At 37.2% G+C, this 17495-nt stretch overlaps 1 protein-coding gene across 1 annotated transcript; it reads right to left on the minus strand.

Moving 5' to 3' along the window:
- Positions 1-192: 192 nt before the first annotated feature.
- Positions 193-16211, minus strand: LOC112504221 (protein root UVB sensitive 6). Its single transcript, XM_025108157.1, has 13 exons — positions 15755-16211; positions 14690-14788; positions 14454-14567; positions 13117-13188; positions 12917-13027; positions 12704-12823; positions 4810-4911; positions 4641-4713; positions 1907-1990; positions 1761-1825; positions 1558-1659; positions 1070-1237; positions 193-585 (listed from the first exon to the last, which is right to left on the minus strand). The coding sequence occupies exons 1-13, from the start codon at positions 16106-16108 to the stop codon at positions 520-522; spliced, it is 1530 nt and encodes a 509-aa protein (XP_024963925.1). The 5' UTR covers positions 16109-16211; the 3' UTR covers positions 193-519.
- Between the last annotated feature and the right edge of the window lie 1284 nt (positions 16212-17495).

Raw genomic sequence — 17495 nt, forward strand, 5'->3', positions numbered from 1 at the left:
ATAAATAAAAAAAAATAGTATATTTGGTCTGTTTCAACAGCACTAGCATTACCCCACACTCGGAATTTGCTACCCAATTGAACCAGAGAAAACTATGGAGATAATAGAATGAAGTGAGTCACCACCACTCATGTGTGTCCACGTGGACTAAACATCATCAAACAAAAAAACGAACGACCATGTACCCACCTATCAGAAAACCCTATCTGGAAACACTTGCTTTGTATTTTTTTTTTTTTAAATGATGTATATATATACACACACACACACGAAGAGAGAGAGAAGAGAGAGTTCCTTGCATATACAAAAACCCACCTCATTACAGGAAAGAAAACAAAATTCATATTTGCTTTTATACCCCTACTGTTATTATTTATTTATTTATTTATTTATTTATTTATTTTACCGAATTCAAGATTCCCATGATTAGATATCGATCTATCGCCCGTAACCTTCTCTTCTCTTCTCTTCAAGCACACTTGGCCTTGGACGAAAAGCAGTTAAAAGCATCATCTTTCCTTATTTAACTTGTTCACATATCCGAGCTCGACCAGGATTAAGAAGTGAATCCGACATCACCCAACCCTGCATCATATCACCCATTAACATCACAAACATTTTCTACATTTAATTTATGGAAAACAAAACCAACTATACATTGCCAAGGATTTTTCCTGGTTATGTCCTGTGGGATTAGTCAAGACGCAAACTGACTCGAAAACAAATTAACTTCTGGGTTTTTACTTTGGGCCTTGTAAAATTCTACCATGTGGAATCAAACCAAAAAAACTTGGTAAATCCCACACAAATGTGGGGATGTAGACAGACCTTGTGAAATCAAACATGGGCCATATAGTTGGGCAATGCAAATTGGATGTAGCACCTCATGGTGACATGTGGCATATATTTTATAAACTATTACTCATGGTGACATTAACAAAACCTAGTATTAGGCAAGGCATATAATTGTGGTTTGCTGATAACTCTCTATGCAAACAAGACAGGAAGGAAGGAAGGAAGGAAGTTATGAGCATAAAGTGGGAAAACGTTTTTAAAAATGCATTTCTACCTGTTCTTTAGCTTTGTTCTTAAAAGGTGCATACAAAGCAGAAACCATGGTATAAGATTCTGCCACATGAGCTTGAAGATCTGCAGATGTTGGCAAAAGAGCTGAATCATCACTGCTAGTAATTTGGCTGTGTTTTGATGTCCGAATGATGTGGAGAAGCACATGAGCCTGAATTACATACAAAAAAGTAGAACACTATAAATCTCGAGTATCTAACATGACATCAACAACCCTTTTTTAACCGTCTAGAGCTTATTTGTGGTCGTTCTTGATACCCATAATTACATCATAGAAGTTATAAAAAAAAGGTCATTGGCCCAACAGTACGAGGTTTTAAGTCTCACCAAAGGTGAGAAGCGTGTGTGAGTTTAATTTGCAGTATATAAATATTATACACTTGGTGAAAGAAGTTATATCATAGAAGTTCTTATCGACAACAGAAGTTATTTGCTGAAACAGTGGGAGTTAAAATTGGCAAAGGCACTCACGTGGAAAGCTGCTTTTAATATATCATCTGATTTTGCTTGATCCTTTAGCACTGCATATATATTTCCTTTTGAAGGATTATAGGCCACCACATATCTCTCTTTCTACAAAAACAAAAAAATAAAATACTCATTACAAGTTCATGTGCAGTGCAGAGACAACAGCAACCATCCACTGTAGTAATAGATCGAAGAATGGGTACTACCTCAAAGACGGGTTCTACATCATAAAATGAGTTTGCATCTTGAAATGCATCCTTAAATCTTGAACCTGTAACATAATGATAAGAAACATGTCCAAAAAAAGGGAACTGATGTAAATGGCAAAGCAAAAGATGTTAAAAGGTAATACCAAGAATAATTGGTCTGTCTTTGCACCATGGGAAATTGAATACCGTTTCCATCATGTTTCCTTCATGCAAAGTTGGGACACGCCCTGAATCATAAGCATAAAAGAAAAATCAACTAACATCGTCATTTTTATATATGACCTCTGCAATGCAGATTGTCTATTAGAAAGAATCTTCAGAAAGCCCAAACATAGGTCGAGACTCGAAAAGCAACAACTTTTTGCAGGGACAAGTTATATGTGACTCGAGACATAAAAATATTGGAATATTATAGGGACCAAATTATTAGTTTCAACTTTCAAGAGTAAATTATTTAGCAGGAACTTCGTTTAAATGTGCTCCAAAAGCTGATCAGAAAGTTCCTTAATGAACTTGAGAGGTTGGTTCCATATCAATAACATCTCAATGTGCATTACCCAAATAATAATGATGAAGATAATAATCAGGAACATATAAAAATAAAAAAGAAGCAGCTACGGAAGTCGAAGAAAATCTAAATCAGCTAATTGATTTGCATAAAACCAGACCAAACCAAGCAGAGCCCAGTATATCCCACCTCCGGAGGTGGGATGGGGGAGTGGGATGTCCGCAGACCTGACCACTACCCCTAAGAGTTGACCTCTACCCCCAAAGAGTAGAGCTTAACTTGTCATTTATATCTACTGTCAATGTCACTCCATCTTACAAAAATGTGGGCATGCTGATAAAAAGCCACCTTTTTAGTCATTTGTTTCACCCCAAAAGAATAATCCACTAACTTTATTCACACCCATATACAACATTAGTAAACAGTGAGAGAAAAGTAATGATTCTTTCCATCGACAAACACACCAGCACAGTATCTCCACTTCTCTTTTTGTCTTTCCCATCACTCCCATTAGTATGGCAAATCTATTACAAGGTGGCTTTGTTGATAGGCATTTCTATCAGTATCATAGATTTTGGTTGCATTAGTAATTCATTGGGTAAAATTATAAAAGCAACCCCTGGACTTTCGAAGTTGCATTCCAGATACCATTGACAAGAATTTTGTCTCTTGTGGTCTACTCCTATGCATTAACAAAAGGCTAATAAAATCTATACATGACTATATAGCACTCTAATGTTGTTTGGGAGGATCACTTGTTCTCACAAAATAGAAAAAATATTCAACCATTCTCCATCATCTTCATCATCATTTTATACATCAAAATTACCATCTAGTCTGAATCTCAAATCAAACATGGAAGTGGCAAAGGAGCAAAATAACAAAACAAATAAAAAAAGAAACATTGTTGCATCATATTTCAGTTACCAATCGACAAGAAAAAAAATTTGTCAACCAGCAAAAGGGGCAGCACTTCTGAAAGTGTGAAGGAATGCAAGTTCTTAGTGATCAGGCCGAGCAAAGTATTGGTCAAATTTTATCAGAAATTTGTCAAATTTTACCCTCATCAAGTAGAGAGAGAAGCCGATCTTCTAAGTTACTACTGAGTACAAAGCAGTTCAACTCACATGACTTTGATGGATGACTATTAACAAAAAAAAAAGGATAGAAACCGCGAAGGGAATTGTTCAGGTTGGGAGGAGAGTAGAGGCCTGGCCGTTTAGGCTACAGATGTGTTGTTTGGCCTTACTTGCGTGTTCTACCTTCTTTTCGATGTACCTTCTTGTTACTATTTCTTACTTTTTTCGTGCTCTGTTCACAAAACATTGGTCTTTGTTACTTCTACTTGTTTCCTCACAGTTGTCCACAAGTCGGGGGTCTTTACGGAAAAAGCAGCTCCACTCTTTTGGAGTAGAGACCAGGTCTGCATACATCTCACCCCCCAAACTTTTGAGTGGGATTGACTCGGTCTGTTTAGTTGGTTTTAGTTTCTCCATCAAATCAAGATATACAAAATGAAACTTCTATGAAGTTCAAACGGTTTTCAATTTAAAGAGGATATTATAAGCAAATTAACGGTACCTTACTGTCTTAGGTATCTATCAAAAGATTAATAGCATATTCCATCCCACCCACAGAAAAAGGAAGGAAAAAACTTTATTTGTTCCAGAATACAGATTACCAAAGATTTGATAATTTATTTGCTCTAATCTAATAACTTCATCAATACAATTGTTTATGTCAATTGAAAATATATTTTACAAAAATATTGCACCCCATTAGATTCAAGATCCATCAAACAGTGAAAACAGAACTGAAGTTTTAAACAAGAATTTGTAGAAAAGTGAAAAGAACAAGCAGAAATATATATGCTGAAAGTTGAACAGTATTTTATAATATGAATATAGAGGGAGCAATGCTTCAATGGTATATAAATACATACTCATTGAAGCATTTTCTAATGTGCAATGAGTGTGTGTCCCATTTGCCGTATATAAATATTATATACTTCATTCAAAAAAAGACACCAGCTAACAAAAGGACCTTTGGCCTTGCAGTATCGTAACACAACCTTCCTAGAGGTCAAGTGTTCCAACTTCACCAAAGGGGGGGGGATGTGTGAGTTCCATTTTATATAAATATTATATATTTTAAGAAAAACACCAACTAGCCAAGTCAGCCAAACATTGGTGGATGACTGCATAATTAGAAGAGATCCATTAACCTACCAAATACGACTGAATTGAGTTCTCTACACAAAGTTGGTTTCCTCAAAACAATGGCCCTAGTAATGCTTCAATCGTGAATGGCTAAAATAAATAACAAAAGCATAAAAAATAATAGGCAACAGCCAAGTGACTCAAACTAACCTGTCTTAAGAAATGATTCTACGGCCACAGTGAACCTCGCCCGATTCAACGTATGCAGGACAACAGATTTTACCTGGTCAAGTGAAAAGGTAACTCAATGAACACTAAGTTAAAAAGGAAAAACCTTACGATATTAAAAATGGTGTTTACCAGCTTAGCATAGATATACCTCTCTGTAAGAGCTGAAAAGATATCCACAAGAGAGTAGGGCAAATGTGGTGAACAGCGAAGGATTTCTTTTAGCTATGATGATGCTCAATCCCGTTCCCAACTTCACAAGAAAATAATGTATTCAACTCAAAACTAATTTACATATGTGAAGTATCAAATCGTTATTATCAAAACGAGTGGAATCCAAATCATTTGATAGTCTGAGCTGATTTGTCTCACAACTTCTTCATTAGCAGGGACTCGGGAAATGGTAAAAAAGAGTTATAATGGTTTTCTTTTTCTGTAATCATGATATCTCCTGCGTAGTGCTATCTTTGTGTGTGGTGGATCATAGATTTTCTATTTCAGCATTACATTTTAGTTGTTAAATGTTTGTTACACTGCATGTCTAAATGTCTTAGAGCCTTCTATCTATTGACAAAAATTAAATCATCAAAAAAATTTAGTATTGGGGTTCTTTGGCATCGAGTGGGCAATCCATGGAGATGAAGAACTAGTGTCTAATTTGGATATCTCCCTTTTCAAATTGATGGATATCTCCATCTAACAAAATAGAACACAAAACCATTGAAACAATAAAATTTAGAAAGCCTGAGTTAGTTACCTGCGATATGGAATGGTTAAGAAAGCATAGTGTGCTGTTGTAGAGAATTCAACCATAAACCAATTTTATAAATATATTACTGTTATATATCTAACACTATTAAAGTTCAGCACAATATAAAGCATGATTAAATTGCCATCTCTGAAAGTATGAACCATTGAAGAATGGCATCTAATCCCATTTCACTTTGTTCCATTTCACTTTGTTTGTACACACATAAAACGCTTGCTTCTTATTTACGTGGATAGCTATCGAAATACATTTCTATCGAACAACGACAAATTCACCTAACAGCTACCATTGCAACCAATCATTGAAGCAATGCCAACTAAATACTCAGATGAGGCACTAAATGAAACTTGGCATGCTTCTTGGAACGTGGTAAACTGATGTAGAACGGATGGATAGTGATTCCTCACAAGCCCTTCATTCCCAAACTTCTATTGAAATTCCACTATTCCGTGGTTGGCGGTCATACCAAGGAATTAAAAACTTATCAACGCATAGTTCTGAATGGTTTTGGGTTGGAATGCACAAATCAATTCAATGGTATGTGCAGGCTTGTACAATATGTCAACAACAAAATTCAGCATCTACCCATCCCGCAGGATTGTTACAACCATTGCCAATACCCTCTCAGGTTTGGGAGGAAATAACGAAGAATTTCATCGAAGGTTGCCTTGTTTGAATGAGTTTGATACAGTGTTACTACATCCCTTTGATGCAATTTTGGTTGTGACGTTTGTTCGGGAGAGATTCGCCTTCATGGATTCCCATCTACAATTGTACCCGATTGACATAAGGTATTCATGAGCATTTTTTGGAAAGAACTATTTCAGTTGCAAGGAACAAACCTAGTATGCAACATCATGTATCACCCCCACACTAATGGTCGATCAAAGATCATTAACAAGGGGGTGGAAACATACTTAAGCTGTTCCATCCAAGGCAATCCTCGAAAGTAGGCACACCGGTTACCGTAGGCTGAATTTTGGCATAATACTTCCGTTCACACTTCAACTACGTGTACACCCTTTAAGGTATTGTATGGTTGTGACCCATCTAAGTTGCTTCAAACATAGTCAAGGCATATGGGGGTTTCTTTCTTTAGAAGAACAACTGTTGATAAGGATGCTATCTTAAAAAATTGTCAAGCACATATGCTAAGGGCTCAACATCAAATAAAATTGGCAGCAGAAAAGAGTTGCAAAGATGTTCAGCATTAAATGGGATTGGATATATTTGAAACTTCAACCGTATCTGTCAAAAATCAGTTGCAAGGCAGCTCGCGATTCAATCTTATGGGCCGTTCCAAGTCATTCAACGAATTGGCAAGGTCGTGTATAAGCTCCAGTTTCCAGAATCTGTACTCATTCGCTCAATATTCCATGTTTATCAACTGAAGAAAGCAGTAGGCGAAAAGTGGGTAACACCAACTTTGTCACCCCAATTAAATGCTAAAATGGAATTGAAAGTTGTCCCGAAGATTGTGCTAAGAGCATGTTCAATTTATGCAGTGGCAAGGGAGAAGTTAGAGATCCTACTTAAGTGGAAGGAGTTTCACCAGTCGGGGGCATCTTGGGAGGATTTTGCAAGCCATGCAACAAGTGTTCCAGATTTCCACCTTGAGGACAAGGTGTTCTTTGGGAGCAGGGTAATGTTAGATACCCTCCTATTCGCCTTATGCATAGTCAAAAGAAGAAGCCAAGTCAACATTGGAAAGAGGACCAGTAAAGAATTGAAGTACCCTAACTGTTGATTTTGTTATTCTGTTGGTAGGGTGATAGGAGTCGATAAAAAATGCCAAGATAGAGTATTAATACCCTACAGCTTTCAAGAGGCTTCAGTCTCTCCCTATTTAGTCTCAGATGATTGAATTATAATAAACTGATCTATATTCCAAAAGGTAAATAATGAAGGTATTTAAACTAATAAGTAAAGACTCCTAGAATAAAACGAATCCTAAAGCAAAATGAATAAAACAATAAAATTAACATAAGATAATTATGTAAACTTGAGGACTTATCCGAAACTTGTGCTTTATATGTATCTTATTAAATAGCCCTCTTCTCTTTCCTTATTGAATATGTATGTCTGTCGGATTGTAGATGATATGCAGTGGTAAACGTTAACTTCATACCTTGTAATCAAAAAATCTCCTTCCAGAAACTGCAAAGAAAAACTTTATCCTTATCGATGATCACCAAGTTCGGAACAATCTCCAGTATTAAAACTTCAGCTACTATTGCTGCTAAAAATAGGTGTTTTAATGGAATGAAGTGAGCATATTTGCTTAACCGATCAACTACCATCATAAAAGTCATAGTCAATTCCTCCCATACCATTAGCAGTAGTGGAATTGGTTGCAACAAGCCAAGTGTTCCCCCTTAGGTTTTTTATTTCTTTGACAGACCTCATACTTCTTGACACATTCCCTTAATTCTCCCTTCATGCTCATCCAAAACAATTCAGAGACTATTCTTTGATACGTTCTCACCACTGCGAAATGTCCCCCATTGGTTATGCATGAAATTCCTCCAAAATGATAGGAATCAATTGTGAAGACTTTGAGATTACCAACCTATCCTTGTACCATAATAAACCTTGCCTTACTTCAAATCCTTTGTGCACCCCTTCTTGTGATTGTAGCTTGGGCATTACCCTAATTAAAAATGAATCCTTGGTTATTTCCTCTTTGATTGTCTCCCATTGCCTTCATTGAGGTCCTCCCAACATAAAACACTCTGTCACTCCTTGATAATGCATCCATTGCTTGGTTTTTCTTCCCTGTCTTGTAAATGATTTCAAGCTCGTACCCCAAGAGCTTGGTTAACCACTTTTGGTATTGTGGTTCTACCAACCTTTGCTCCAATAGAAACCTCAAGCTTTGTTGGCATGTCCTTACAACGAACTTCCTTCCGATCAAGTACAGCCGCCACTTTGTTATTGCAAATATGATGGCCATGAGTTCCTTCTCATATATGTGTTTCGGTCAAGCAACCTAACCTAAAACTTGGCTATGGTATACGATCGATTGTCCCCGTTGCAGTAATATCGCCCCAACGCCCTGCCCCGATGCGTCTGTTTCAATTTCAAATGGCTGACTAAAATCCGGTAACTTCAAAAGTGGGGTTGTAGTCAATACCTTCTTCGAAGGCCACATGAGCCGTCTTTTGCCACTTAAATCCTTGTTTCTTCAACAAATCCATTAAAGGCCTTGCAATCTACCCGTATCCTTGATGAATTTTCTACAGTAACCAGTTAAACCCAAATATCCGCTTAGATGTGTTACAGTTTTTAGTGTTGGCCATTTGAGCATTGCTTCAACTTTCGTCATATCCATAGACACCCCTTTTTTTGAGACCACATGCCCCAAATATACTAGTTCTTCTTGGCCGAACTTACACTTTTTCCTGTTCACATACAAGTTGTTTCCCACAGCACCTTAAGTGCTTTACATGATCATTTTCGTCCCTACTATACACCAAAATATCATTAAAAAAATATCAGCATGGATTTTCTTAAAAAGGTCGAAATATATCGTTCATCAGTGCCTGAAATGTGGATTAAGAATTTGATAGACCAAAAGGCATAACCCGAAACTCGTAGTGGCCTTCATATGTTCTAAAAGCAGTCTAGTGTATGTCCTCCTTCATTCTGATTTCGTGATAACCAGATTTAAGATCTAGTTTTGAAAAATAAGAAGCCTCGTGTAGTTCGTCTAGCAACTCCTCAATTATCGGATTGGAAATTTGGCCGGTACTGTTTTTTTATTTAAAGCTCTATAGTCGACACAAAATCTCCAACTCCCGTCCTTTTTATCCAAAAGTATCGGACTTGGGAATGGACTTTGGCTATATTGAACAAGTCATGCACTCAACATTTCTTTCACCATTTTTTCGATCTCATCCTTCTGGCATTGTGGATATCGATAAGGGCAGACATTAACCGATTCTACTCCTTGCTTAAGCACAATCCCATATTCTCTCCCTCTTTTTGGTGGTAATCCGTCTGGCATACAAAAAACAACCTCATTTCCTTTATTAGTTTCTCCAAGTTGTCAGGTAACATTTTGCTACCCTTGTTCTCAGCTTCCACATTTCCTAATTCAATTAACACCCCTTGTCCTCCATTCCTTAGTGTCTTCATCATCAATTTTAATGATACTAGGGATCTGCCAAGAGCTAGGTTTCCTTTCAAGGTTAAGATTTCCCCTCCTTTTTTGAATCTCATCACATGGTTTTGCCAATTCACCCATGTTTCGTCCAAGTGAGGCCAACCATTGAACGCCTAATATTACATCCGAGTTTCCCAAATTAATGGGCAAGAATTCTTCCACAACTTCAATTCCTTGCATACTTAGCTTCACCCTTTGACATACCTTGTGTCCCTTCATGCTTCTCCCTCTCCTATTGAGATATCATATTCTTTTGTGATTCTCGTAGATAAACCAAAATTCTCAACTAACATCCTGGCTATAAAATTGTAGGAAGCCCCACTGTCAATTAAAAACAACTACCTTTTGACCTTCCACCTCTCCTTCTAACTTCATAGTCTTCAGTGTTGACAATCCTACTATTAAGTTCAATGACACTTCCACTTCTACTTCTTTTCACGTTTCTATTCCCGCCAATGCCATCATCTCCACCATTTTTGGGTATTCATCGACGTTATACTCTTCCGCCTCTTAAACCACCAACACACTAAGTTCCTTCTTTTTGCATCGATGACCCGGAGAATACTTCTCATCACACCTATAACATAAACCTTGAGTCCTACATTGTTGAAGTTCTTGATCGGACAACCTTCTAAATTCCCTGACAGATCTTCCTCCCTATCTACTACTCTTGTTGGAGGGTTCAACAACTCCCTTGTTTCCCACGGATCCTTCTCCATTATGCTTGTTCACCATACCTTTTGGATTATTTATTCTTGCTAAAATATTATTTTTTTCTTCTATCCTCTAATCTAGTTCCATGGCCTTTCCAATCTCACCGGTGCTAAGGTGCAGACTTATGCTCTAATTTGGACTCAACCCGTTTAAGAATCGACTAACAAAAACTTAATCTGGAATCCCTTCTAACAGGTCTGCCAATGTAACAAACCTTCTTTTGTATTCCGCCATCATGTCGTCTTGCTTCATGGCCAAGAATTGCTCACATGAAGCAGTAATGTTTGTAATTCTTCCAATAATAGATCTCTTTTTATTCTCCCATTGGAACAACAACAAAGCGTCACCCTTAAAAGCAATGACCAAGACTTCTAGTTTTTCGTCATTGGTTAGTTTAGTAAGAGCGAAATACCTTTCAGCCCTCAAATATCCAACCGTCTCGATCTGTCACTTCGAACAGGTAACCCTAGTTTCCTCCTTATCGCAAGAAATCGACCGTATCGTAGTTTTTGTCCCCGTGATAGTCCACCCTTTTTGGTTGTCTGTTGTCTTCGCTTTCGTCCTCTCCCCCAGTGTTCTCAGTGCTGCTTCTTGCAATAGCTATGTTGTTTCCATTTGTTTCATCACTTTCTGCATCCTTCAACAAGTCCACCTCCACTTGGATCGTTCCCAAGCTTCCCTCTACCTCGATGTTACTGATCAAGTCATTATTGCGTGAACAGTAATCGTGAACAATAATCACAAATACTAATCCAGAACAGCAACAGTAGGCTCTGAAACCAATTTGATAAGAGTCAATAAAAAATGCCAAGATTATAGTGTTAATATCCTACAGCTTTCGAGAGGCTACGGTCTCTCCCTATTCAATCCCAGAGAATTGAACAATAATAAATCGATTTATATTCCAAAAGGTAAACAATTAAAGTATTTAAACTAATAAGTAAAAGACTCCCTAGAATAAAATGAATCCTAAAGCAAAACAAATAAAATAAACACAAGATAATTATCTATAAACTTGAGGACTTATCCAAAACTTGTGCTTTATCTTTATCTTATTCATCTGCCCTCTTCTCTTTCCTTCTTGAACATGCCCTTATACCCTGAAGTCTATCATAGGGGTATTACAGATACTTGCTTACAATAAATCTAGTATAAATACATGTTCACTGCCAAAATACATATGGCCCTTACTTTCTGTTCCCCTTTTCCTATTATTCCACTAGTGAAACTCCTCTAAGGACTGCACTCTGTTTACATTGATTGTTGAATCAATCCAACTCACAACACCAAATTGGCCAGCAACAAGACACAGAAGAGGGCCATCTTATATCAAACCAGCAGCTGTGTGTTGGTTGGAACAGAAACTGATTAAAGAATCAAGACAATAAGAAGCAGCAGGAGCTGCAAGATGTGCTATATTGGTGACAGCTTCTGCTGTCATGCCACAAAATAACTTAAGAAAGCATCATTTACAATACAAGGAAAACAAATATATAACAGTTATAACATAGGTCGTATGCCCAAAGATAAACCCTAAACTCTATCAAGTTTAAAGCTACTATTACTACTTCTATGTATATCTAACAAACTACAACACTTTGCTTTTTCATAGTTGCCATAATTCCAGCCTTACTCATACTATCGGTCATACATCCTTGTCATTGAACTTATAGCTAATAAGTAATATCAACCACATCCAGCTTGAAACATGCATATATGAATATCATTGAGAAAGAACACCCACAACACCACCTGCACCCCTCAAGAAAAAACACACGCTAGGAGAGGAGAGAAATTAACCTTTCAACAGAAACTAATAATCCAATTTTATCCATTAAATGGCAACACCTTGAAATTGTGATGTCATTAGCTGCAATATTTCCTTAGTTGACAAACTTTCGAGCTAAAATTACTAATTTTTGGCGTACTTCATCCCCCAACAAAAAAACTTGCCATTATCCCCGATACCGGTCCCCTGAGGCAAAGAGTAATAATAAAACAACAAAGAAATAAAAAATTACCAACTTCAGAGAGGTAAGTTCTCTCCTAAGATTCTCAACTTAATATTTGGTAACTATGATCACATCAAGCATGCCATCTATTTTCTACTAATCTCCTATATATAGAGCCAAATAATTATGCAAACAATGTAATGTAATTGCTACTTTTCCCTAATGTGATTATAGTATATGGTAAGATGGTAATATATATATATATATATATATATATATATCCCTTAATTACTTTCTGGAATAGGACTTCTTAATTATAGAAATAATAAACTTACCATGTTAACCTTAAATAATGCAAGTCCAACAGCATTTGGGCAAATGTTTTCATATCATTGCTACAAACAATAACTCAAATAGGCCGAATGAATGTATCAGTCAGACATACCAGGTCCGCCACATTTCCAACACATTCTCCCTTGGCAGTAACATCGCCTATGTTTTCACCCTTTGCAAAGGCTTTGTATATGGGAGTACGAGTTGATGTTGATGTAACAGCAGCAACATTCTACAAATAAAAAGAGAACTTGGTAAAACATCAGAATTAGTTTCACAACAGTGGCATGACTTCATAAACACAGAGAGAAGAGAGCTAAAAAACCTTAGCAACATTGGCAGCACAGGCAAGAGGCAGAAAGAGGTGCGGTGCAGCTGCAGTTGCCAATTCTACTCCAGCACCCAACTCCATCAGAAGGTCACCTGATAGTCGAAGCTAAAAGAAATAAATTGATCAGATTTGTAATGTTTTTACTTCCATAACATAGGTCAAACGTAAGACAAGCTTGACACAGAAAAATTCACCTGCTTCAAATCATAATCAAATTTCTTTCCTTGCCGAGAAAAAAGCATTTTGCCAATGCGCCCAGAACCATCCTACACATCAAGAATATAAAATGATCTTATTATGTAAGAAACAGAATTCCTAACTCAAATTTCACCGAAATATGGTAAAAATAATTATTTCCTTTCTTTATCAAACATTAATCATATAGCTTTTATATTCAACTGATCATCCTGAGAGAGCATATACTGAATGTCATTAGAACAAAGTTAAGTAGTGACTGCCTAGTGCCTGTACAACTTATGTCTAATGTGTGTTGTACAAATAAACTATGAATTACAAGCAAAAGATTGCATTATGAGCTGTTAAACTAAAAAGTGGTTGGGCAGGAGGCACCCCACTTTCCACAAAGTTAAACTAGAAAGTGCTTGAGCTGTTAAACAAGAAAGTTAAGTAGTGACTGCCTAGTGCCTTGTTCTTGGTATTACTCAAAATTGTTTCAACTTAAAACGAACCAATGTTGTAACTTGTATGGTACTGTAACAGATCAACCAACCAACAACAAAAATATTATTTTTACCTTTATGTCACCAAAGAAAAAAAAGGAAGGAAAGAAACACACCTAAAATATTTTTCAAGATGTGTGGACCCAATACATTGTGCAAACACTAAGTTCAAGGTTCAATTTTTTAGATCCATAGGGGTTTGTTTATTCTGTGTAAATCAAGAGGTCCTATGCGAGCTCATCGTTTCTAGCTTTGGTCCAAGTTTAGTTTTCAATGCTGATGGTTCCTGCTCTGCTTTACTTTTCAGACTTGGTAATTAATGTCTCTGTCTTTCTAAATTAGTAATCAATGCCATGTACAGAGGCAGCCTATAGCCTAGTCCTCAGGATAAGAAGGCTGAATTTTGATGCAGTTGAATCATTTTATATGAATGATATTTGAGCCTCCTTGTTAATCCTCCTTATCTTTCTTTACCATACTGCTTTTGCAATTCCTCTATCATTTGCTCCAACTGCAGGTACTGTACCATTCTAGAACAACTTGGTTGCATCATCAAAATAAAAACATCAACCCATTACAGATTCAACAAAAAATGATTGAAGGAGAAGGAAATGATCTAAAGTCACAATGTTCTAGAATATTAATCCTTACAAGGAGCAACAGGTAGTATTCCAAAGAAATAACAGACTTAACTATATAAAGTAGTATCATCTAAGATAATGATATTACAAGTTTGATGAGCCAACTTTTATAGAAAAGTGTTCTCAATGATGGTGACCTTTAAAGCACCACTTTAAAGAATGAGCAAAACCAAATGGCATTCATATGTGAAAAGTGAACATTGTCATTACCTTGATAATCCAGTTGATAGCTACGGCACCAGAGGTAGCTTGGTTTTTGGAGACACCAACAGAATGCAGAAGTGCTTGTGTGGTGAAGACGCCCATCGCTCCACCAAAGAAATGCTACATTGAACATACATCAATAAATCATTAAAAGAGTAATGAGAATGCTGGTATGTAAAGTAAGAAGACATATCATCACATTAGTTACAGACCAGATCCTTCCTCAATATATAATGGTGTACCTTTAAAGCTCTCCATGTCATGTAGGGCACATACGAAGGGCTAACACTGTCAGGGAAGCCTTCTGGAACTACATAGGATCTTATAAAGGACATCAACTCCTGCAATGCTACATGGTATCAATGGCAACTGAAAACGATACAGCAATAAACTTGTGACAGAAAATCATGGACATGTTTATGAATTAGTTTGGGATAAGAGCCCTGTTGCTTATATGCATGAATCTGATTACATGCTGGTAGAACTGACAAGTTATCACCCAGCCAATCCACACAGAAATATGGCTTTCAAGTTTATTGCTGGTGCTTCAGCTTTGCTTTGATCTGTCCATGTTTTTTTCTTTTCTGCAGCGCTTAGCATTTTGACCTTTTATCAGTTGATCTAAGCCATAATCTTCAGCACTTAATATTTTAATAGATTGGGTTAAATTCTCTCATCTTAATCTGCAATTTCTCTTCACTTCATCTACTCTTTGCATATAGAAGTATAAACATTGATACACAGTAAGCTAGATGTTGACCATGTTAATCAAGAATGACTTTAAGAACTTTACTTTCATACTGATTGAAGTTATTAGAACTTACATGCTTACACAAAAAAAAAATTATAACTTCCAAGACTTAATAACGGGCCAGGCCATTCATGACCTATCTGTACCAAAAAAGTGAAAACTTCGCCTCTTTTGGGGTTGAAAAGAACATAATTTATCCAATTGATAACTTGAATCTTTGTAATTGGTATTTGATAACATTAAATAAATCAGCAATGACTCAAGGAAATTGAAAACGTCTATCTCTTGATTCTTTTTTCTTTATGTATTTACTTATAAGCAGATGTAGCATAAAATATTCGAAAAATTTGACCACCAAATGACGGTTCAGTGATCACGCAATCAACTGCGGAGTAATAGCTATCTAAATACAAATTCAACAGGAAGAACATACGCATTAAAGATAAATGGGCAAGACAACAACACGAAGCTCTACGCGCACACAAACACACACACACACACACTGCGCATATCGGTGTACATAGAGAATAGAAGAGAGAGAGAAGGAAAAACCGACATCCGCAGGGGCTTGACGAGACTGCAAGCTGACGGCACGGATCGAATTTGAACCCGTCTTGAACTTTTTCCCGTCGTTATGCGCCAAATATTTAAATCTACGGCCATCGATTTCCTCATAACAAATCAATCTCAAGCTGGCATCAACGAATTGATCTTCAACCAGACCGAAACTGGTTGCCTCTTGCGACCTAGTCTGGGAGGGAGCAACAACCGAGGGCGGAGGAGAAGATGCGAGGTTGGCGGAGATTCTTAGAGTTTCACGGACAAGCAAAAGAGCATCTTGAGAAGTGGTGGAGGTGGTGGCGGTAAGGGTTTGAGAGGTGGCGGAATTGGAAGGGCGGTCGAACTTCATGGTTGGAAGAAGTGAACAATGAGTGGGGTTTGTGTGCTTGTTATGTAGAAGAAGGTGAGGAGAGCTTTGGAAATGACGATGGAGGCATCATTTACAGGTGGCTGACAATTGGACTTCTTTACCTTCCAACGTAGCTTTAAGAGACGAACCGATTTAAAAGGATCGGTCGAGTTTTTTTTTTCTCTATGAATGCAAATTAATATTTTATATAACTAGGAGGATAATTGCGTAATCTATCTATATATCTATATAAAACAGAAACTTGCATAGATGACGTGTCATCATCACGGGCCAAGATTCCTAGCTTCCTTTTTTCTCATTTTTTTCCTTTTTTTAAAAACATTCCAACCTTAAACCTTCAGCCTTCCAAAACTTTACGTTTTCCTTCTTTCTTCTCCATTGATAATCGTCGCCCCACCTCCACCGCCTTCTGTCCTTGTCGCACCTCCACCGCCTGCTAATGCTTCAGCCTTCCAAAACTTTACGTTTTCYTTCTTTCTTCTCCATTGATAATCATCGCCCCACCTCCACCGCCTTCTGTCCTTGTYGCACCTCCACCGCCTGCTAATGCTAACGGTCCGACATGACTGGTTTCGGGTCTTCAGGGAAAGCTTTGCGAGATTGCGATCTTTGGGGGCCGTTTTTCATTTCGTGAGGATCCGGGGAAAGCTTTGCGATATTGGGATCTGGGTGACGTTTTTCTTCATTGTGTTTCTAGGGCTCGTTCTATCTTGGCCCGCCTCGGTAAAGAAGGTGCGTTTGCTTTCTATTGTATCATGTTGTTTCATTTTAGATTTTAGGGCAGTGCACTAAATGATAGTGAGTTGAATGTAATAATCCCTCTATTTTATGTAATCTCATTCAAAGTATACATATATCTGTGTGTATGTATATGAACATTCAATCGGACTGTGAGAGAGATTTTGAGTTGAGAGTGTTTTGATTCACAAAAAATGGCAAGATCAATTCTTCTTCAACTGGTTCGATCTGAAACACGCTGTCATTTGAATTACCCTAACATTCACACAGGTTTCTGTAACTTTTCTTCATTTCTGTTAAAGTTTTGTTTCTGATTGAACTCTTGGTTGAAATTTTTTACCCTCTTCTTTTAATATATGTATATGCACATAATAATTCTTTGCTGGTACGGGTCAAACCATTAATTTTTGTGATTAGGATCGTTGTTGATACAAACCAATCAGCCCCAAATTGTTGTTATACTTTTGAGCCTCTGTGGTTTATACAGAGTCTTGATGCATGATCAAGAACGTGGTTAATTAGTGCATCAAGTTTCACACAAGATCACTCAATAGACTGATTTCATGCATATATGTGTTGCAGGTTGCAAGTGCAAGAATGGTGCCATGGCCCATGGGCAAGAGCCCAT

This window comes from Cynara cardunculus, unplaced genomic scaffold (assembly GCF_001531365.2).
Source record: "Cynara cardunculus var. scolymus isolate 2C unplaced genomic scaffold, CcrdV1 Un_Scaffold_4932, whole genome shotgun sequence".
In the NCBI taxonomy this organism is placed as follows: Eukaryota; Viridiplantae; Streptophyta; class Magnoliopsida; order Asterales; family Asteraceae; genus Cynara; species Cynara cardunculus.